This window comes from Lolium rigidum, chromosome 7, assembly GCF_022539505.1.
Source record: "Lolium rigidum isolate FL_2022 chromosome 7, APGP_CSIRO_Lrig_0.1, whole genome shotgun sequence".
Classification (NCBI taxonomy): domain Eukaryota; kingdom Viridiplantae; phylum Streptophyta; class Magnoliopsida; order Poales; family Poaceae; genus Lolium; species Lolium rigidum.
The window spans coordinates 5,962,843-5,985,512 of record NC_061514.1 but is presented as its reverse complement, the minus strand read 5'-3'; the positions used below and the strand labels follow the sequence as shown (position 1 = coordinate 5,985,512).

At 44.0% G+C, this 22,670-nt stretch overlaps 2 protein-coding genes and 1 long non-coding RNA gene across 3 annotated transcripts; 1 reads left to right on the top strand and 2 right to left on the bottom strand.

Annotated features, from left to right (window-relative positions):
- Nucleotides 1-1,404: 1,404 nt before the first annotated feature.
- LOC124676491 lies at nucleotides 1,405-7,694 on the bottom strand. The gene is made up of 3 exons (XM_047212538.1): nucleotides 7,234-7,694; nucleotides 7,078-7,169; nucleotides 1,405-1,565 (listed from the first exon to the last, which is right to left on the bottom strand). The coding sequence occupies exons 1-3, from the start codon at nucleotides 7,362-7,364 to the stop codon at nucleotides 1,462-1,464; spliced, it is 327 nt and encodes a 108-aa protein (XP_047068494.1). The 5' UTR covers nucleotides 7,365-7,694; the 3' UTR covers nucleotides 1,405-1,461.
- A 1,279-nt stretch (nucleotides 7,695-8,973) lies between these two features.
- Nucleotides 8,974-10,536, bottom strand: LOC124678562. The gene is made up of 3 exons (XR_006994530.1): nucleotides 10,450-10,536; nucleotides 9,363-9,409; nucleotides 8,974-9,175 (listed from the first exon to the last, which is right to left on the bottom strand). It is a non-coding gene; the product is annotated as an uncharacterized LOC124678562 (long non-coding RNA).
- A 10,281-nt stretch (nucleotides 10,537-20,817) lies between these two features.
- On the top strand, nucleotides 20,818-22,456 carry LOC124679314 (malonyl-coenzyme:anthocyanin 5-O-glucoside-6'''-O-malonyltransferase-like). The gene has a single exon (XM_047215094.1). The coding sequence runs from the start codon at nucleotides 20,857-20,859 to the stop codon at nucleotides 22,210-22,212; it is 1,356 nt and encodes a 451-aa protein (XP_047071050.1). The 5' UTR covers nucleotides 20,818-20,856; the 3' UTR covers nucleotides 22,213-22,456.
- The last annotated feature ends 214 nt before the right edge of the window (nucleotides 22,457-22,670 follow it).

Below are 22,670 nucleotides of genomic sequence, written 5' to 3'. Positions count from 1 at the left end.
GACAGAGGCTTGTTGCAATGTGCCAGACCAGAATAAGATGGGCGCAACTTGGTAGCTGAAGGCATGCCGACCAATAACATTGCGCTCTATCACTAACACGTGGTGAGGGAAGGCAGTGCCTTGGCAGGCGACTGCCCTCTTCGTCCATGTAGCGGGCTAGTGCCCGAATGACTGCGGCTATCACAGTGTTGCAACGCGTCCTTTGGATTGACCGTCCTGCCAAAAGGTGTTTATTAAGTGGATCTACTCTCAACTTCCCCTCACTGTAGTTTGATGATTGCAGGAAGTCATACCGGCTTGAAAACGACACTGGCAGATCCTCTTTAAAGCCAAGGATACTTGATATCATTCTCTCAAAGACATGCTCCTTACGTTTGTTGTTGCCGCAACTCACATAGTTGCACACGAGCAGTAGTAGTGTCCAGTTTGATGATATGCAACTGAATGCTTCAAACATTTTCATTCCTAATATCACAGCTACGGTTGGCACCGTGATAAGCACGTCAGTGTTATAGTGTGGAAAGATATCCACCAGAAGCCACACTAAGCAGGTCAACTGGACTACACACTGTAGGGCATAGAAGTAGAGCGAGCGAAGCCCTTGGCAGAAGACCATAGGATAACCAGTATGGATGTGCTGACCGAGGAACGAAAGATCCATCAGCAGGATACCGGCTAGTACCCTGTCGACATTATCATCGGCACGGATGATCCGCGAGCAGATTAACTCTCTGGTCATGGAAATTGTGTCCTCATGTAGTCTTCCTCCATCCATCCGACACCGGAGCAGCCGGGACAGGGCAAAGGCCAGGGTCAGATCTTTGACGGTGTTCTTCCGCTCGTTGATGATGTGTAGCAGTACGCTGCCATCATGTAGCCAAATGTTATCCAAGCCAATTACCGACTTCAGGTCGCTAATACTTGGACTAAGCCCCTTTGTGATGTTTTTCTTTGATTCTCCATAGACCAAGTATTTGCATCCTTCCAGAGTATCTAGGTTGAAGTTGCTCAAATTATGGTCAACGGAACCCATGTACACCAGGACAAGTTCTGAACTACGACCGTGCCAGAAGGAATTAGATGTTAGCTTGCGTGCTCTAATCCTGTAAAAGATTTTGATGACCAACATACCCCAAAAGAACCAGAAAGAAGCGCGCGACGACTTGGAGCCATGTCTTACATTCAACAATGCCGCTGCCCAAAGCTTCAACATGTTTCTCAGCTCAAAGTATGCATCGTACTTAGACATGAAGTTGGTGCAAGAACGGGAACTGACCAGCAAAACTGCCCAGATTGGAAACATCTCATTCTTGAAAGGTGCGGCTTGCATGGCCCCCATAACATAAACCAGTAGCATGTCACACATGGCATCAAGTACCCTCGCCCAGGAAACTCTTGAGGTGTTTTTCGGTACTACCAAAAAACCAAGTGCCACGTAGTGCAGAATGAGGAGAAATCCCATCACGACGCGGATGCGAAGCAAAATGTAGGTGTCCAGATCCCATTTGATGAGCAAGTTTGCCAACATGGCACCGACGCCTGCCATATTTTGTTCACGAGCGCCCCTGTTCAAATTTATGCACAAAGCAACTTGGTCAACATAATGCACGTAGCACGAGTATGCAAAACAGCAATGCTAGCTATACTAGACATTCAAACAAGGTTTTACTAGCTTCAACAAAGCATAGCTACGCTGAGCGCAGGCACAAATACTAACGATTGATTTATTTTTACTACTCCCTGTGATCCATAAAAAATGTCGCAGTTTTAGTTCAAACTCCTAGTAAGTGGCATTATTTTGACAATACTGAACTTCGCCAAAGCAGGCGACATTTTGCTTCGAGCCAATTCTAATACCGAATAATCATTGCAAAAGAAACATGTTTATTCCATTCACCATTGAATGTGTCTTATTTAATTCAGAGTATATGGTAAAGATCCTAAATCCAAAACAACATTACTTTTCCTAGGGTCAACCGAAAGCATTTCATACATTGGGGGAAAATGTTATGTTACAATATTTATCTCTCACATGGCTGTTTTATTGCGAAGTATTTAGTTGTTGTACAAAAATAAATAAAAGCAACATACTCCGAGGGCTAACACGGCGTCAACATGAATTACAAATTCTATTAGAATATAGCTGGAGCTACCGTCTCCAAGTGGTTCCACCTAGAGACGAAAGAATCTCATGCCTCCATACACCTTACACCCTCAAGCCCTCGAGGCTCGCATAAGAAAAGTTTTATTTTGCGTAGCGTGTTCCCTAATTACATAGAAATGTGCATTATTTTGCCTATTTCATTAGACATGAGTCTGTATACTCAGGGGAAGGTGCATGCACGCCGATTTCAACAGAGACTGCCTACCCATCAGCCTTTGTTCTTTAGAGCATCTCCCGTCGCGTCCTCCAAACCGTCCTCCAAAGCGCGCCGAATCGAGCGTTTGAGGAACGTGTTTTGTTCGTGCCGCGTTTGCGGGACGTGGCTCCCCAGTCGCGTTCCCCAAACCCAGTCCCCAAACATTAAAAAAGGGGTTTTGAAAACACAACCATTTATTAAATATGGCATACAAATAAATATGTTTACGGAGATTGTTTTCAAATTAAAATACAACGAACAGTAAAACAACAAATAAATAGGGCTACATCAATATGCCGCGGCATTTCCTTCGATTGTCCACAAATGCTCAACGAGATCAGCTTTAAGTTGATCGTGAACATTGTTATCACGGATCTCTGCGTGCATGGCTAGGAAATCAGCAAAATATTCATGCAACTCATGATCAACCTCCGCAAGAGGGCCACTTATACGGACCAACATGTGACCTGACCTGATTCTTGCGGTCATCCTTGATGATCATGTTGTGCATGATCACATAAGCCTGCATCACCTCCCACATTTGGTCGTGAGACCAGCTTAGAGCAGGGTACCGAATAATTGCAAATTGAGCTTGAAGCACACCAAATGCCCGCTCGACGTCCTTCCTGCAAGCCTCCTATCGTGTACCAAAGTGGGAATTCTTCTGACCTGATGAATTCGAGATTGTTTTGACAAAAGTGGCCCATTTTGGATATATACCATCGGCTAGATAATAGCCTTTGGCATATTGGTGGCCATTGATCTCATAGTTGCATGGTGGAGCATGCCCTTCCACTAGTCTGCTGAACACCGGAGACTGCTGCAACACGTTGATATCATTATGTGATCCGGCCATGCCAAAGAAAGAATGCCAAATCCAGAGGTCATAATCTGCCACAGCTTCAAGCACCACACTGCAATATCCATGACGCCCTCTGTATATACCTTGCTAAGCAAACGGGCAGTTCTTCCATGCCCAGTGCATGCAATCGATGCTTCCAAGCATTCCAGGAAATCCTCTGGCAGCATTTTGTGCCATGATCCTTACAGTCTCTTCCTCAGTTGGCCCTCTCAAGTAGTATTTGCCAAACTTTCCCACCACAGCTCGGCAAAACTTGTACATGCACTCAATGAAAGTAGACTCACTCATGCGAAGGTAGTCATCCTATGTATCGGCAGGTGCTCCGTATGCAAGCATCCTCATGGTGGCGGTGCACTTCTGAATCGACGAGAACCCGACATCCCCTACAGCGTCGTGCTTGAGCTTGAAGTAGGGGTCGTACTCTCGAACGCCGTGGAGGATATTCATGAACAGACCCTTGCTCATCCTATACCGGCGACGAAAATTGTCGGCATGTGTTGCGTCATCTGCGAAGTAGTCGTTGTGCAGCATGGTATGCCCCTCCATCTTCTTTCGGGGCTTCGACTTCTTTCTCCCCGGCCTTGATCCTCCGCGGCGCGGCCTCTTCCTCTTCTCCGCCTCGGCGTTAAGCACGTCCTGGAGGGCCACGATGATCAGCAAATGCTCCCGGAGGTCTTCGTCGAAGGCTTGCTCGTCCTCCAGCAGTAGGGCAATCATCTCATCGTTGCTATCCATGTCTGAAGCAAAATCAATGGTTAAAATTGGGCCGCGGCAGACGACGCAACGAACAGCGCCCAATCGCGCGTACCTGGCAAGTCGTCGAGCACCTTGTGTGCGTGGAGGTGGGGCGGATTTGGCGCCGCGTTCTGGGACGTGCATGCGAGGCGGCAGCGGGACGACCGGCGAGAGTGCCAGCCACGACGACGGTGCCGACTCTCAGAAGAGATCAATAGTCGAAGCAGCTGGCAAATCCAGCGGCGGTGGAGGGGTGGGAGGCGCGGGTAGGGAAGGAGCGACGAGAAAAAAGGCACGAAACAACGGTTAATGGAAATAGTCCTCGACATGTGGGAGCCCGCCTCTCTTTTCGGTGCGTCCCCTGTGGGGAGGGGACGGCCTCGGGGCGCCGGGCACCGTATCGAGGCGCGGCGGAGAAAAATCGGTTTGGGGGACGCGGCTGGGAACGCTTTTTTGTCCGGCGCGTCCCAAATCTCTTTGGGGGACGCGACTGGAGATGCTCGTACTCCATCGTATTCAATTGTTTCTCTTGTTCCTTTCGGTAAATCCAAGAGGATGAGGGTGCCCACGGCCGACAACGTGTGCTGCGGATGAGGAAGTCAAGGAGTTAGAGCATCTCCACCGGTCCGACACAAACAGACCTATGTTGCGCGGACAAAGTAAGGGCAAAATACCAGCCTAGCGACCCGACACAAATGAACCGATATGTCTATGGCGACCCATTCGCGGCACAAATTTGGGTTGTCAATGCATCGCCATGGACAGCAAGCGCGTCCACGCGTGTTCCGCTCTTCAACTCCAAGAGCTCACACGACAGTCGAACACAAGCTAGCATGCACCAACTCGCCCCTTCCTCTGCAGTGCAGGCCTGCCCCGCCTTGCCTGCCCCTCGCCATTGCCGGTATCATCTGTTGGGGCCATTGCTCGCCGGAGGCGACGAATCATGCTGGCGTCCTCGAGCGCAATCACCGGCACTTGCGTGGCTCCCGTCAGCTCACCTCCGTTGACTGAAATCGACACCCAAGATTGTTCAGCCATTTGCGAGGCTGAGTTTGAGGTAGAAAATCAGGACCAATTCTCGGCCATTTGCGCGTATGATATTGGCCATTGATCCATCCCATGATGCACACCGATGGACCTCACCAGGTCAATTGAGTTCTTCTACAAGAACATGGTCGACAGCTCATCGGACGATGATGACTCGGACACCTCTTTCCGACCTCATGATGGACGCAACCTCCATCATCCATGAGCACACCGAGAGGCAGAGGCACAGGGGCTCGACAAGGTCACGCAAGGAAAACATTAAGCGCAATCGCGATGCTAGCCACTATAGGCTCTTTAAGGACTACTTCCACCCAACCAATCCGGTCATTTGGTGTGTTTTAATCTCGGTAGGCTATTGTTCGTCACCCTGCTAGAACATGGAGCCTTAAGACCATATGGAAGGTGATGATCACTTGTGTGATCATGCACAACATGATCGTCGAGCAAGAGTGTGATGAAGAACGCCTCCATGACCAAGGATGGCAATTTCAGGAAGAGTAGGTTGAGCCGCAACCACGAACATCAACGTTCGAGGAGTTCCTCCATATGAACACTGAGTTTCGTGATCACCACGTTCCTGACCATCTCCATATGGATTTGATTGAACATCAGTGGCGTTGGCCGGTCACAAAGAGTAGTCATCCCATCAAATTTCATTTGTTTAATTATAAAATATGTTCTTTAATTTGCTGCATTGCATTGTCTATGAACTATGTTGTTTACTTAAATAATTTGGTTACACCATTATTGTTTCCTATACATATGAGCCATTTGACTAAAAAGGGATGGGAAATAAGTAAAAATGGCCAAGAGAGGACCAAATGCGTCGGAAGGCGGGGGCTATCCCCAATCCAAACGGATAAAGGTGGCTGGAGGGCCATTCTAAACGTATATTTGTTTGTGGACGGAGTGAGTATACGTGTTAGTTCGTCTACTTGTGCCAGTTCATTCACATTCAATGAGATTTTCCCACCACAAAAGGAAACACAGACCAAAGTATAGAGTAAAATAAAAAGGTTTAGCACATATCTCTATGCACTGTGATATGGGGAGTATCCGTGCTCGTGATCAATTATTCCATCCCAAAGCTTAAGGCTTATATATTTTTTTAAAGTCAAATGAAGTAAGTTTGACCAAACTTTTAGGACAATCTATCAACAAATATAATATTTTGTAGGTATCATACGAAAATATATTTCATTATCTATTTAATGATATTAATTTTGTATTTTGCATGTTAATGATTTTTGGTAAAAACTTAGTCAAACTTGACATAGTTTGACTTTATAAAAATAATGTAACCCTTAAGTTTTGGGATGGAGGTAGTAGTAACTTTAAACAAAACCAAATATAAGGTACAAACATCGTGTATCTTCTCTTTGTATCTCTAATTACTCTTTTTCCCGCGTGACACTTTTAGTATTTTTTTCATGGTTTCAGTACTGATAGCAATCCAGGATACATGCCATATAATTTATGTAGTTTTTCTGTGTCTGCATTTTAAGTTCCTGCGTTTCAAACTAGGCCTTACTATTTGCAGAATTGCACAACATTACTCTCTTTCAGGTCCAAGTTCGTCGGTATTATTCCTAGCTAATATCTGGTTGATGAAAAAAAAATGAAGAAGGTAGATATATGGATATACTTCTGAAAGTAAACAGGCATATATTATGTTCAAAATTATCAATATGTACACCTGCAAAGATTTATCGGTCGAATACATATAGGTGAATTATGATAAGAGATCGAGTCCTTTGGTAGTGATTTATTTGTGTTAGTGTACCGTTTGGAAGACCTACTGGTTGTGATCTGTTTATGTTCAGTTATGACGATTTAATGGTGTTAATGTGTTTGGCTACAAAAAAGTCAGACCGGATAAAAAGCCATGTCTTTATTTCATTTTCCATGTGGTGGGTAAACATTTTTTAAAACACCATAAATCCACTATCATAAAGCACATGTTAGCGTTAAGCACCATTAATTCATTTCTGGCAATTGCAAAACTAAGATCGGATCCGTCTCAAATTCTCAACTAACATCGGCTCCTGAAAATAGAGTACACGATGGCCATACCTGCTTCAGCTTGAAGCCCTGTTGCAAACTTTGCTGCAGCTGGTGTAAAGTCAATCAAAATGGAAGTGAGGACTGTAAACTCTGCCTTTTTCCTGGAGAAGAAAAACCTTAGCTCGGATGCAAGCATGCAACTCAAAGTCGGAGCTGGATTCTTACCCTAGAACAGTGGCCACTCCTGGCGGCCTAGGGAGCTGGAGAGAAGTATCAGAAATGAACTCTGCCAATACTTGGACGTTGTGGAAACTGAATAAGCTGACAAAGTTCTTTGTTGACCTGGTTTTCTTCATCGAGTGGTGATGAGTAAGCTAGAAAATCTGAGGCCATCGGGTCTTGCTCTGAATATTTATTCCTGATGCAGGATAATGGGAGAGGGCTTCCAGATGGCTCTGAATATTATCAGCAATGATCCATTTTACTGGTCAAAGAAAGAAAAGATGCTTGCAGGATTAAACTCTCTCTCTCTCTCTCGAGACGCCAGAAGGCTGCCGGACCTTGTCGCGCTCGTCTCTCTCCGCGCCGGCGGCATGCCGGCATGCGCAAGAGAGAAACCGGTAGCAGGAGAAGGGTAGAGCGACCGAAGCAGCATCGACAGCCAGGCAAGGGCAAGTGGCGGCCGCGGCTTCCATCCCCGAATCGACAGTCGACACCGGAGGCGCCGCGCACCGCTGACGCAGCGAGAACGGCACCGCCGGTCGCGACCGATGAAAAGGCGTGTGGCGCGGGACTCGGTGGAGGTGGTGTCCCCGATGGAGAGGACAGGCGGCGGCGATACTGAGCGTTCAGGCACCCGAGCGAGGAGGCCAACGACGGCGAGGACGCGGAGGCACCGCGGTTCTTCCAGATCACGTCCCTCCGCTCAGCACGCAAACGCCGGTGGCAGCGACGAATAGCACGAGCGGTTTGTAGGTTCACGGGCCGGCGCGCTTCTGTCCGCCACACGCCGGTGCCTCCCTTCTTGCCGGCGGCCGGGGCAACGCCCTCCTGGATGTGGTCTATGGAGAAAACCGAGGGGTGTGAGGTGTAAATGGATAATATAATTTTCGCATGCGATGAATTCGTTTTAATGTATCTGTATTCGATTTTAAAAAGTTCAGAAGATAAGAATATCCAATTTCGAAGTGTTACTTCAGATACAGTATAGACAAATAGCATGCGGATATAAATTATCTGATCTATAATTAGATAATTCAAAGGCTTTAACTAGAATAATCCAATTTTTAAGTCAAAAGCCAAGATTAGTAGTTATTAAGTTACAATATTTTTTTAGCAAGCATATTTAATTCTAAATTTCTATCAATACTTGATTTTTCGTGCATTGAGTCTCACTTTTTAACTACACAAAACTGAAAGTTTAAATCTCTCGCAATATTTGCAAGGACTATAACTACTAGATTTAGATTTGCGCCTTGGCGCACGAACCCGTGAAATTCACTCAAAATCACAGTTCGTATAACAACGATGAAAACCAGGTGGGGAAATGATAATACGTTATTGGCTCGGTACCTTAGCGGAGTAAATCTGACGGTCAAAATTCTATGGCAGCCGAGAGCTCTAAAATTACACGTTCACAAGACAAACATGCAAATAGAGAAGATAGATATAAATGATCATAGTAAGCCGGCGTGCATAATAATACTAATGAAGAAATAAGTAACGCGGCAATGTGGCCAACAACAAATCCATGGCAAACATGTACATAAATGTCACACACAATAGTTCTTGAACCAAGGAAAAACATTCTGGACTGAATATCAAGCCTTTCAACCTAAAAGCAATCGATTTAGCAGGATAGATCACATATAGCATAAATAAAACACTGACATAGATGTTCCATGAAGACCTTGGGGTTAACACTACTCCATCAAACAATGCCTCTAATTTAACAGCACCGGGCAATAAACTGAAATTCTAGCTCTGCGATCACTATATTGTATTGTTCATTCAGTGTCAATGCTCGATACAGGATATGATAACTTTAAGTCCTTTATTACATTGGCTAAAAACTGTGAAATTCACTGCTGAAAAACTGAGTTGAAGATTGCCTAAGGCTCCAGCTTCATTCTGTATATTTAGCCGAGAGCAAAAACCTGAACTTCATCTGTTAGAGACCTACTACCTCTGTTCTTTATTAATTGACGCCAGACATGTACGTGTGTAGGCTACTTTCTTTGTACAAGTCACGTCAATTTAATCCGAACGGAGGGAGTACATTGGTAAGGTCAAGCTGATAATGAAACCATAATCAGAGAAATAAGAGCAATATGTAAGTAAAAAAGTGGAGTTACCTGAAAGTACCCACTAATAATGATACAATAATCAGCTAGCATATGGTCTGCAACAGCATAAGAAAAGCTTTAAAATCCTACTATAAACGCTGAAGGACATGTTGTATACATCATCTAAGAGCATTTATTTCAGCAGTGTCCCTGTGATCCTAAATGTTTGAGCAAGACGTTAATAAGCTACAATTCCATTTAATACTTCTTAGACCAAACTATCAAATTCCTCTTAACTACGTAAAGGTAGTATTTCGAGAAGAGGAAATTGTTTGCCAGATCACAAACATATGTTTAGCGTAAAAGTTGTGCACACAAAGGAACGTAGTGGAAGAGTAAGAACCAGGAGAATAAGGAGCCTATAACATATCTGAATGGTGATGTGGTCAAAATACATGTCTGCTTTATTGAAGCCAGCATCAACCATTCCTCACATAATTATGGGACTTGTATGTCAGTTCACCGAGTGTAGACAGGTTTACACAAGGTAAAGAATAATGAATAGAATACCAAGGGGTCTATAACATTTTGCACAAAATTCTGTGCACAGCTTAGAGCATCAGTTGAGCAGAAAAATATGGTTTGTTTGAATGAATTTAATCCATCGAGCAGTAAACAAACGAACATGCTTGACAGCTGGTAAGTCAAAATTAATATGGAAACCCAAGAACACATGCTCTGAACAATGTGCAGACCCTAAATTTATAAACTACCTAAAAATTAAATTGCCTACTTTTGGGGAGTTTCAGCAAGGGCACAGAACAATCAGATGAAGGAACAGAACCGAGATACTCCGTAAGCAATAGGGCTACCTTACATATTAATTTTGCCAACAATTATAAGATACCTGGAAAGAAAACACTAATAAATCCTAGAAGTGGTTTCAAGCAGACAACTCAAGTTCTTATTTTTTGGGGGGACAAATTATTGGAAAATGAAATTATTGAGTCAACAGGAACGGTAAGATAAGAACAGATTAATCCTCCCCTACGGGATTTTTGTCAAACACCTTGTAGGCATATATAAAACTAAAGTTGGACAAACAAATATGAGAATCTGCGGGGATGAGACTTGAGAGAGGGAGGGAGGCACGAACCTGTAGGTGGACTTCTTCTTACACTGAGGTCGGCAGCAGTGGCGCCCTGACCGGTGATGGCATAGCTGCAAATGGAGGTGTTACTTCGCTGCAAGATCTTCCTCACCACCTCCACGGTTGGGCACATGGAGATTTAGCTGTGATTAATTCCTTCTAGAATTCTGCCTTCTAATGTACATAGCTGATATCTGAATTCCTTCTAGTGTTTTTCCTTCTAATGTACATAGATGATATCCAAATATATATAGCAGTCCATGCTGATTTGGGCCTGCAAAAACAACAGCTCAATACACCTTTTTGTTCCTCTTCTCTAAACACAGAAGTTGATGCTTCAAACACCTTAGTTTGTGCAACTTCTATGAACGGCAAAGTCACAGCAAGCACAAGTCAAGACTGTTTTAGTGATATACATTATCTCTTTATTGTGGAAGATTTGGCACGTCGTATTCTGTCAATATCTTCCCAGGTTGCCGGACTGATTCAGGGGATCCTACACAACAGTGCAATCTGACTTACACAGTAGCTTAGTACCTTTGATATTGTCAATAAACCTATTATAGTTAGAGTAAGAAATTAAAATGATTATATCAGATACAATAAAAGAGGTTAAAAAGATCGCAAATATCCAGGAAATGCACTATTCACTACTTCATATTACATACAAGAAAAGAGGTTAAAAACAAATGATGTCTCTGCATATTTCAGCATACATGCTCGTCATCTGAGATGCTTATGCTATGACTTAAAAAATTAAGTTGGTGAAAAATCAGTATAGAAGACCACCTCACCATGATGCAACACATACTCTGATTACTCTATAAGCCATTCTTCTAATTGCATAAGCACAATCATGCTATCATAAGAAACTAACACAAAAAAATTCAGATCTAGTGAGTATAGCTCTGTGTATAGATTATGGCAAAAAGATATTACATAATCAGTAGGTTAAAAAAATTCAGATTAAAAAAATTGGAATGCACAGTTTCTCCTGAATATTAGTATTGACACTCAATTGTCTGAATATAAAAAAATCTCAGTCAATGCAATTTGTGACACAACAACAGAAAAGTTCCAACAGTTGATCAATTTTCAGTGAAACAGCCGAATTTGCTGACCTCATTGGGAACAAAGCAAATAAACACATCAAAGCTTAGTCTAACTTTTCAGTAAATAAATAATAAATAAGCTGATGAACTGATTAGGAAAGGGGTATCTGTTTTAATATTTATTATGGCGACATAACAGATCCCATAAATTTTGACTAATGGTGTTAGTAACAATAGCAACAAATTTAATAGCAAAGAAAAGAGCATTATCTGCAGTCCAAGATATAGACAACCGCATCACCACATGTTCAGACCAACGCTTTGCTGAACGCATTTCTCTCTCCTTGTGATGTTGTCCCCCATTGTCACAAACACACACACACACACACAACTGACGCAGCCATGGTGGCGGCGGACTGCTCCGTCCGCCGTAAGCGCACCGCTGGAGCGTCATATTTGGACGCTCCCTCTCGTGCTCGTGTAAAAGGCATCCCTAGCGGTTCAACGTAAAATGGTCATTAAAAGTGTTATCTGCATTCGTTTAGGTTGGGCCACGGACATCAAATGTGTTGGTGGATTTTTCGTTTGCATCGGGAGCCCAATGGCTCAACGTACTTTGTCCGCACATCTCATTATGTTTGAATCAAATAAATGCATTAAAATGAAGCAAATTCAAGAATTAGTTAGGCCATTCAACCCGCGTATGAAATGAACATCCAAAAGAGACACAATGGAGTCATGAGTAGCAAAGGTAGAAGAAGGTCATAGTGCTCTCAACGTAGACACAAGCAGCCAGATATCATGTTGCTGGATTTCAGCTTAGTTCTTCTAGAACCAAGCCCCGTTGGTCCGCATCCATGGTGCTCAAATAGACAAGCATGATCCTAGCACACGTTTTTTTTTTACTTTCTGTGGCGCATAAGACATGTGACACAGAAGTTATGTAACTACATTTTATTTCTCTGGCGCTTATCTACATGCACCACAGAATTCTCGCATTTCTGTGCATCCACACGATATGCCCCAAAGAATTCTCAAAAAGTTCAAAAAATCAAATAGTCAAAAAAAATTAGGGAACTCAAATTGCTCAATCCAAGCACACCTAACTTCTGAGTTCTATTTAATTGAGCTACCATTACGCTAATAAAGTTCATATTGATATTAGAATCATATCAACCCTTATCGGACAAAAGTTTCAAAAGGAAATTCAAAAATCCAAAAAATTAAAAAATTCTAAAAATGTAAAATGAAATAATTCAAAATTCGAAAAATGAAAAATGAAAATTTCAAGAAATTCTAAATTTTTAGGATTTTTTTAAAAAAACGATTTTTTCAATGAGTTCTATTTAATTGAGCTACCATTAAGCTAATAAAGTTCATATTGATATTAGTATCATATCAACCCTCATCAGACAAAAATTTCAAAAGGAAATTCAAAATTTTCAAAAAACCAAAAAATTGAAAAATTCTGAAAAAAATGTAAAATGAAATAATTTAAAATTCGAAAAATGGAAATTTTAAGAAATTCTAAATTTTTAGGATTTTTTAAAAAACTATTTTTTTCAGAAATATCGAAAAATCCTTAAAGTCCAAAAATTAGAAAAAAAATCTAAAATTTCAATGAAAATCTTAAATTTTAAAATTCAAAAAATAAAAATATCAAAAGAATATAGAAAATAAAAATGTTCAAAATATTTGAAAAAACGAAGCTTTTAGAAAATTTTAAAAACTAGACATTCAAAAGTTGGGAAAAATATAAAAATTAAAAATTAAAATTTGAAAATCGAAACAAAAAAATTTGTGGCGCATATATCAATATGCTCCAATTATGTGGAGCATATTTTTTATGCACCACGATAATATTTTTATGGATCATGCCTTTTTAAATACGTCACATAATCCATTTATATATATATTAGCTTTTTCCTAGTAGTGTCAGTTGTCCCCTGCGCGAGATTTGGCCTCTGCATCAAATTTTTCGACATCCATGACCCGTTTAGTGAGGTCGATGTAGTTGACAGCAAAGCCTTCGGTGTCCTGAGACTCGGCCATCATCAACTTCAAGGTCTCGCTTAACACAATGGCTGAAGCCTCGCGGGCGAGATCTGCCTTGGTGGACTTATGGCCCCTTGGACGAGATGGAAGCATATTCTGGCCAGGAACCTTGTCTTATTCATCGACAACCGCTGTGACCTCGACTGTGCCATTCTTGTGCTAGCTAGCCATGTAGGCCGAAAGCCTGGTCTCCACTTGGGAGCCTCCTTTCAACGCATTCCAACATTGGACCATGTGGTAGCCCTTCTTATGTTTTGACTTAAAGTGCTCCAAGGCCCGATACACCTATAAATGCAAAATGTTAGGATTTTTGGGTATGCCAAGGCATGTACATTGATGGAATAACGATGCTCGTGTGATGCATGTAAAATGCATACATGAACTTTGTTATTTATTAGCATGAATTCCCACATATTTATAATATATATGATGATAATAACATGTTTTACATTGATTTATGGGGATTTACCAATAATCCCCTTTATTTGATTTATAACTCTAGAGGACAGGAATTCCTTGTTTTGTGTATTTTTCATTTTTAGAGACCTATACGGAGTTAAATTAAGCTAGAATTTCAGGGACGTCATTTTTTCACTAGAAGAAGCAAGATGGGCTTTTGAAGTAGACCTGGAGAGGCCTCAGGGCCAAAAGAGGCCAGGTGGAGCGCCCACCTTGCTAGAGCACGCCACCCCCCTCTTTTGGCCGTTGATCTCCCATTTTGCTTGATTCTTTCACGGACCGACGTATTTTGACCTAAAACCACTATATATTTGACCCCCAAGGGTTATCTGGAAGAGAGCACCACAGAAACACTGAAACACGAAAACAGAGGCTGCAACAGCGAAGATTGGAGGGGGGACTCCGCCAGAGCCGCCACCATAGGGATCTCCACCTTCTCCAACGTCTTCCTCATCATCAAAATGAGCAAGGAGTAGTCCACCTCTGGACTACGGTTTTATGGAAGTAGCTTGATCTATTACTCTCATGTTCTTCATAGTTCTTAGTATCATATGTGCTGCCCAACATGATTATGGTCATATATGTAATACCTATATGGTGGATATTTATTCTATGATATGATGCTATGAGATTTAACTATACTTTGTGTAAGATGTATCAGTAGATGCATATTATGTACCCCATTTTTAAGTATTGGTTCTGGTCCAAATTGTATGCAAGAACGTGTGTGGGGTGATGTGTGTGTGAATAGCATGGTTTTAGTGATTGGATAGTGACAACAAATTCATGATCTAATATGGATTTGCCTTTTATTTTGCTATCTCACTAGGGATAAAGTGAATGCATATGCTATGTTCACCACGTGAAAAACTCAAAAAATGATGATCTTGTTTGTTCAAGGTAGCATATTTGATATTCAAACGGCATGGCAAAGTACTTATGGATATCCTCTGTTAATTCTTAATAGATTGCACAAAGTTTTTCATGTCTTGTGGAGTACAAGAGAGATGTGTGGCATCATCTCTATGTTAGGACGTGATGCCCATATGAATGTGTATCTTACACATGTTGAAGTTATATTCTTTATATCTCATTGATGAATTTTTATTGTCCACTACAACATAAAAGAGAGAATAGACAAGTGAACCTATGGGCCCTAGTCTAATTTTAATCATAAGAAACACCTTTCCATTGCATTTGTCTTACTTTTTATTTGCAACACTATTTTAATCCGAAAATACAAAATATTTATCTATCTTATTTGCACACAAAACCCTGAAACAAACAAATCTTTACCACTTGTACTTAGTTTAATTTACTTGTTTAGTTTACTTTACTCTCTTTTTTGAACACAAATAGGGTCAGAGGACCCCGGTGGAGCTCTTATAGATCACCAAGTGGCAGGTACAATTTACATAAAGACCCCTTGTCATCTCTTGCCCTAAGAAACCTAACATTTGAAGAAGAGGCCTTCCACTTTACAAAAAGCACCCTAAACAATAAGAAGAAAAAGCAATCGAGGACAATAGTGCCTATGCCACACAACGTCGGTGGACTCAAGGCGTTCCGCCGAGTTCCGAGTGAAGAGAGCTCGAACGCTCAACTCCGGCGACCAAATCCAACCCCTAGCTACAGATGAAAGGTCGGTGACGAACCACTTGATCTTCCAGCGGCGTCGAGCTTCAGCGGTTGATCAGCAGGGCCTCCGCCATGGAGGTAGAAGATGGGCCACTATCTTGGCCAAAGATCGCGGTGATGAACTTGGTCACTGCGTGTTGCGCACGAAGAAGATTCGCTCCAGGGTGCTGCTCAGAAGATTGAACAAAAACAGCTTCATCTGGAGTCCTGTCCGCACCACCACCACCATGGTGGCATGGGAATGGAGCAACCAGATTGAAACCGCTCATATATCGTGAGAAGCCGAAGAGCTTTATTGGAGAGGATTTCGAAGATCTAACGCCACCCAAATCCTTGAGCCAATAACTATGCCATTTGTGTCCACCATACCTACCTACCACATGGTATTTCTCCGCCATTCCAAAGTAAATTACTTGAGTGCTACCTTTAAACTTCTATTCTTTGCCTTTGCAATATATAGCTCATGGGACAAATAGCCTTAAAAACTATCGTGGTGAAAATATGTACTTATGTGTCTTATTTCTTAATAACTTGCTTGTTGAGCGGTAACCATATTTCTGGGGACGCCATCAACTCTTTTACCTTTGTTGAATATCATGTGAGTTGCTATGCATGTTCGTCTTGTCTGAAGTAAGGGCGGTTCTCACAATCAAATGGTTTGAGTATGCATACTGTTAGAGAAGAACATTGAGCCGCTAACTAAAGCCATGATTCATGGTGGAAGTTTCAGTTTGGACAATTAATCCTCAATCTCTTATGAGAATATTAACTGTTGTTGAATGCTTATGCATTAAAGAGGAGTCCATTATCGGTTGTCTATGTTGTCCCGGTATGGATGTCTAAGTTGAGAATAATCAAAAGCGAGAAATCCAATGCGAGCTTTCTCCTTAGACCTTTGTACGAGCGGCATAGAGGTACCCCTTTGTGACACTTGGTTGAAACATATGCTATGCAATGATAATCGGTGTTAATCCAAGCTAATTAGGACAAGGTGCGAGCACTATTAGTATACTATGCATGAGGCTTGCAACTTATAGGATATCTTATACATAACACATATGCTTTATTACTACCGTTGACAAAATTGTTTCTTGTTTTCAAAATGAAAAGCTCTAGCACAAATATAGTAATCAATGCTTCCCTCTGCGAAGGGCCTATCTTCTACATTATTGTTGAGTCAGTTTGCCTATTCTTTCTATCCCAGAAGCAAACACTTGTATCAATTGTGTGCATTGATTCTTACATGTTTACTTATTGCACTTGTTATATTACTTTGTGTTGACAATTATCCATGAGATATATATGTTGAAGTTGAAAGCAATCGCTGAAACTTATATCTTCCTTTGTGTTGCTTCAATGCTTTTACTTTGAATTTATTGCTTTATGAGTAACTCTTATGCAAGTCTTATTGATGCTTGTCTTGAAAGTATTATTCATGAAAAGTCTTTGCTATATGATTCGTTTGTTTACTCATTATCTGTATCATTGCTTCGAATCGCTGCATTCATCTCATATGCTTTACAATAGTATGATCAAGATTATGATAGCATGTCACTTCAGAAATTATCTTTGTTATCGTTTACCTACTCGAGGGCGAGTAGGAACTAAGCTTGGGGATGCTTGATACGTCTCAAACGTATCTATAATTTCTTATTTCCATGCTACTTTTATGATGATACTCACATGTTTTATACACATTATATGTCATTATTATGCATTTTCCGGCACTAACCTATTGACGAGATGCCGAAGAGCCGATTGATGTTTTCTGCTGTTTTTGGTTTCAGAAATCCTAGTAAGGAAATATTCTCGGAATTGGACGAAATCAACGCCCAGGGGCCTATTTATCCACGAAGCTTCCAGAAGTCCGGAGAGGAAACGAAGTGGGGCCACGGGGCAACGACACAACAAGGCGGCGCGGCCTGGGTCCTGGCCGCGCCAGCCTGTTGTGTGGGGCCCTCGTGACCCTCCCGACTCTGCCCTTCGCCTACTTAAGGTCTTCGTCGCGAAACCCCCAGTACCGAGAGCCACGATACGGAAAACCTTCCAGAGACGCCGCCGCCGCCAATCCCATCTCGGGGGATTCAGGAGATCGCCTCCGGCACCCTTCCGGGAGAGGGGAATCATCTCCCGGAGGTCTCTTCATCGCCATGATCGCCTCCGGATCGATGTGTGAGTAGTCCACCCCTGGACTATGGGTCCATAGCAAGTAGCTAGATGGTTGTCTTCTCCTCATTGTGCTATCATGTTAGATCTTGTGAGCTGCCTATCATGATCAAGATCATCTATTTGTAATCCTTCATGTTGTGTTTGTTGGAATCCGATGAATATTGAATACTATGTCAAGTTGATTATCAATCTATCATATATGTTATTTATGTTCTTGCATGCTCTCCGTTGCTAGTAGAGGCTCTGGCCAAGTTGATACTTGTGACTCCAAGAGGGGGTATTTATGCTCGATAGTGGGTTCATGCCCTGATTAAATCTCATAGTACTCATCATGATATATATATATGTGCATGGTTATGCCTTCTTTATTTGTCAATTGCCCAACTGTAATTTGTTCACCCAACATCTGCTATCTTATGGGAGAGACACCGCTAGTGATCTGTGGACCCCGGTCATATTCTTTACATCTGAAATACAATCTACTGCAATTGTTCTTACTGTTCTTCGCAAACAACCATCATCATCCACACTATACATCTAATCCTTTGTTTACAGCAAGTCTGGTGAGATTGACAACCTCACCGTTACGTTGGGGCAAAGTTACGTGATTGTGTTGTGCGGGTTCCACGTTGGCGCCGGAATCCCTGGTGTTGCGCCGCACTACACTCCGCCACCAACAACCTTCAACGTGCTTCTTGGCTCCTACTGGTTCGATAACCTTGGTTTCTTACTGAGGGAAAACTTGCTGCTGTGCGCATCACACCTTCCTCTTGGGGTTCCCAACGGACGTGTCAACTACGCGCATCAATGCACGTGACGAAATTTTTTTGCGTGAACCTGCTAGGCTTCCTAGACGTGTACGGGGAGACAAAAGATACACCAGAAGCACGGAAGGATCAACAACGTATGAAAGACCCAAGGAAACTGCATGAGACAGATAAAGTACGTCATTACTCCAGCTGCGCCCTTACAAAAGGAGAGAACGAAATCCTTTTTTAATGTCTGAGCAGTATCAAGGTCTCGTCTGGCTTCTCCTCTCTAGCAGCTTAAATGATCTCTAGGCTTCCATTACTCATAGTGGATGTCGTTTTTACCTTGCTGCTAATTTTGTGATGACTCTGTTATGGTGATGATATATTTAAGCTGAGACTTCCCCCTTTACGTTATGAAGCGGTCATGTTTCGGGCACAAGTTCGATCCGAGCATAATAGCACTTGTGTGATCTGAAGTTAGTGGGTGCAGAGATACTGAGCAAGGCGAACTTTAATCTAACAAAAAAAATAGTTTGGCTTTCCTCTTTGTAAGGATCGTCGTTGTTTGTTTTTGAACTCTAGCTTTAGTGTTTTGGTTAGTAGTCTGGATGTTGTAATGAGCTCGTATGGTTTCTTTTGTAATGAATTGGAACCGGGGACAGGTCCCTGTTCGTCTAAAAAAAAGTAAGAATGGGGAATCTCACTTCTGGTCTCAGCTAATAGTGATCCAGGGTACGTACATGTTTCCGATTTGTGTTGTAAAACTAAAATTGTAGATCTTTACGCTTGTTTCTAGGAAGATACCGAGGAAGGGAATAAACTGTAGTGGGGGCAACAAAACTTTGTTGTTGGAAAGGTTTCTTCAGAAACGTCTTGGGATTTTGCCTCATAAATCTGTGTTTCCTCTGTAGCCCCGTGGATTTATGTTTTACTGTGTTGCACTAGTGCAATTTTCTTGCTAGTTTACGATATTTTGGAAGTATAGTACATGTATCAGCTGTCTTGAAATACCAATATACCTCTTCTTCCTATCGATGTTGATTAGAGGATTATGGTGGAATGATGAAGAGCAGCGGTGGTGGTGCCGTGGTGGAGAGTTTGTAGATGACCTCAACATGCCCCTAGTATCCATGGACTGCTTTATTTCCTTCTGAACTTATCCCATTCATCTCTCAACGGTGTGCTGTCTGCAACATGTTTCTACTGTAACTGTCTCTGTACCTTCTACCCCTAGTAATTAACAGGTCTTTGCTGTGGTTTGTTTTAACCTACATGCGTGTGCTTAATCTGTAGAATTTGCCATGCATGGGCAGTACATATAACCAATGATTTGGTCGTCATGTTTATGTTATAACCTATCTTATTTCCGATTCTTTGATGAAACCTTCTCTTTCTCTGTTAGGAATTCTTCTCTTCAACCCTGACAAGAATAATACACTCTTTCTCTGTCAGGAATTCTTCTTCTTCAACCTCAACCCTAGCAAGAATAACGCAGTATATATCCTTTACTAATCACCAACTTTGTAATTGAATTTGACCCATAGAAACAACACATCGTTGAGCTGGCTGTTGCAAAACATGCAGACAAGTAGAACATCAAATATTTTCTTTGTGCAGATAAGCAAAGATCTTAACACAACTCAGGACTAGTTGATGCCAGACAAACCTCAGAAAAAACAGAATGGGCTCCAGTTCAAACTCCACAGCGTTCCATACATACACCCAGTACATCACGCAGTGAGGGCTGAACCAAGAAGCGCTAGATGCAGCCAGTTGCTTACCGCTTCAGTAGAATTCTGACAGAACAACAAACAACCTAACTAAATTCAACAGACCCTGAACTATTTTGGTTGATGATGAGCTTGAACTATAGAATATATGCTGCCTGAAATTTCGTCGAATAAGGACGATGCCAGACAACGAGCAGATACATTGAAGTAGAGGTGGAACAAACTGCATAACCTAGGACCAGTAACTCAATAAGCTTCTCATATCGTTTTACTAATGTTTAAAAGCCCCATATATATATATAAGCTGAAATTGATGTGGTTTCTTGGTCTGAGAATGCTGGCCAAACAAATTAAGTGGAATACTACATCATCATCAGCATCAGTAAGCAAAGTGCCCAATTGACTAACCTGGAGCTGCTTTTTGCCAAACGTACCCCACCTGTCAGTCAACCCTACACCCACCCAGCGCAACTGGATCAAGCTGCTCAGCAGAGCATAGTGGCAGTGGTTGGTGAGCAAGCAAAGCGAGCGAGCGAGCATCCATTCCAAACCAAATCCATGGCGGAAGTGCGCGTGCTGGAGCGGATCCGCGTGGTGCCGGCGCCGCCGACCCCCTCCGCCGCGGAACTCCCCATCACCTTCTTCGACGCCGCCTGGCTCTTCACCGGCCCCGTCGAGCGCCTCTTCTTCTACCGCCACCCCGACCCGCGCTCCGCCCTCCCGCTCCTCGCCTCCTCCCTCCCGCACGCGCTCCGCCGCTTCTTCCCTCTCGCCGGCACCCTCAGCCTCGCCGCAGGCCACCGCTTCGCCTACGCCCACGGCGACGCGCTCGCCCTCGTCCTCGCCGAGTCTTCCCCGGACGAGGACGACTTCGACCGACTCGTCGCCACCGGGCCCCGGGACCTGCGCAAGATGCGCGCTCTCGTGCCGGGCCTGCCCCCGCCGCGGGAGGACGGGGCGTTCGAGGTCGCGGCCGTGCAGGCCACCGTGTTCCCCGGCCGTGGCCTCTGCCTCGGCGTGTCCGTGCACCACGCCGCCTGCGACGACGCCTCCGCCACGCTCTTCGTCCGGACCTGGGCCGCCGCGTGCCGCCTCGGCGGCCTCGATGGTGCTGACGTGCCGCCCGCGCCGGTGCTCGACCGCTCCCTAGTCGCCGACCCCGACGACCTGCTCGGCAAGACGCTCGCCGGGATGAGGGTGCTCGCGTCCGGCCCACCCCCGCCGCCGCCGCCGCCTGCGCAGGAAACGGAGATGCCGGCACCGGTGATCGCGTCCTTCCCGCTGACGCGCGACCAGATCGACGGGATCAAGGACGCGGCGTCAGAACCTGCAGGAACGCGGCCGCGCCCGTCGTCGTTCGTGGCGGCGTCGGCGCTGGCGTGGGTGTGCCTCCTGAGGAGCCGTGCCGTGGGCGTGGACGGCGCGGCGCGCAGCCACATGCTGTTCTCCGCCGAGTGCCGGTCGAGGCTGTCGCCGCCGCTCCCCGCCGAGTACTTGGGCAACTGCCTGCGCCCATGCTTCGTGGAGGCCGCCACGTCGGAACTCACGAACGGCGACGGCGGCGTGGCGGCTGCGGCGGCGGCCATCGGTTCGGCGATCAGGGAGATGGAGCGTGGCGTGCTGGATGGCGCGGAGGGGTGGCTGGGGAAGGTGCTGTCGGTGCTGCCGGAGCGGCCCATGTCGGTGGGCGGGTCGCCGAGGCACGGCGTGTACGAGGGCACAGACTTCGGGTGGGGCAGGCCGTGCCGGGTGGAGATGGTGTCCATCGAGAAGACGCCCGGGACGGTGTCGCTTGCGGAGGGCCCCGACGGCGAGGGCGGCGTCGAGGTCGGGGTCGTGCTCCCGCCGGACGCCATGGAAGCCTTCGCTTCTTGCTTCCGCGACATGGTCCGCCTCAGCGGCAAGAGCGTCTGAATGCTGGCATCGTGTTGCTGCTGTGATTATGTATGGCCAAACTGTGTGTGAATTGTGATGTCGACCTCCGTGGACGCGGGCTTGCTTTCGCCGCCCTTTCGTCGTCAAACTCGTCTGAATTTTCGTTTTGAGAGCAACTGTTTCTCTGTTCATCCGTCTTGTCAGTCACTTACCAACATTTTCGTTTTGTTAGCTCAAATCCAATATTGTCTGAAATTTGGTATAAATAAATAACATCTGTGATCTGTCTGTCAGAAACTAACATCTATCTGAATACTTGCACTCTCTTTTGATGACTACTTCAAAGTTCAAACAGTCCTGAGTTGTGTATAAAGAGAAACTTTCCTGTATTACCAGTTCAGCGGTGTATTTCTTTTCCAGGTCAAATCAATCTACGGAAAAATATCGATAGCTAGTAGTAAACGCCAGAAGGAGTACTAGATTTGTCAGAGTCACAC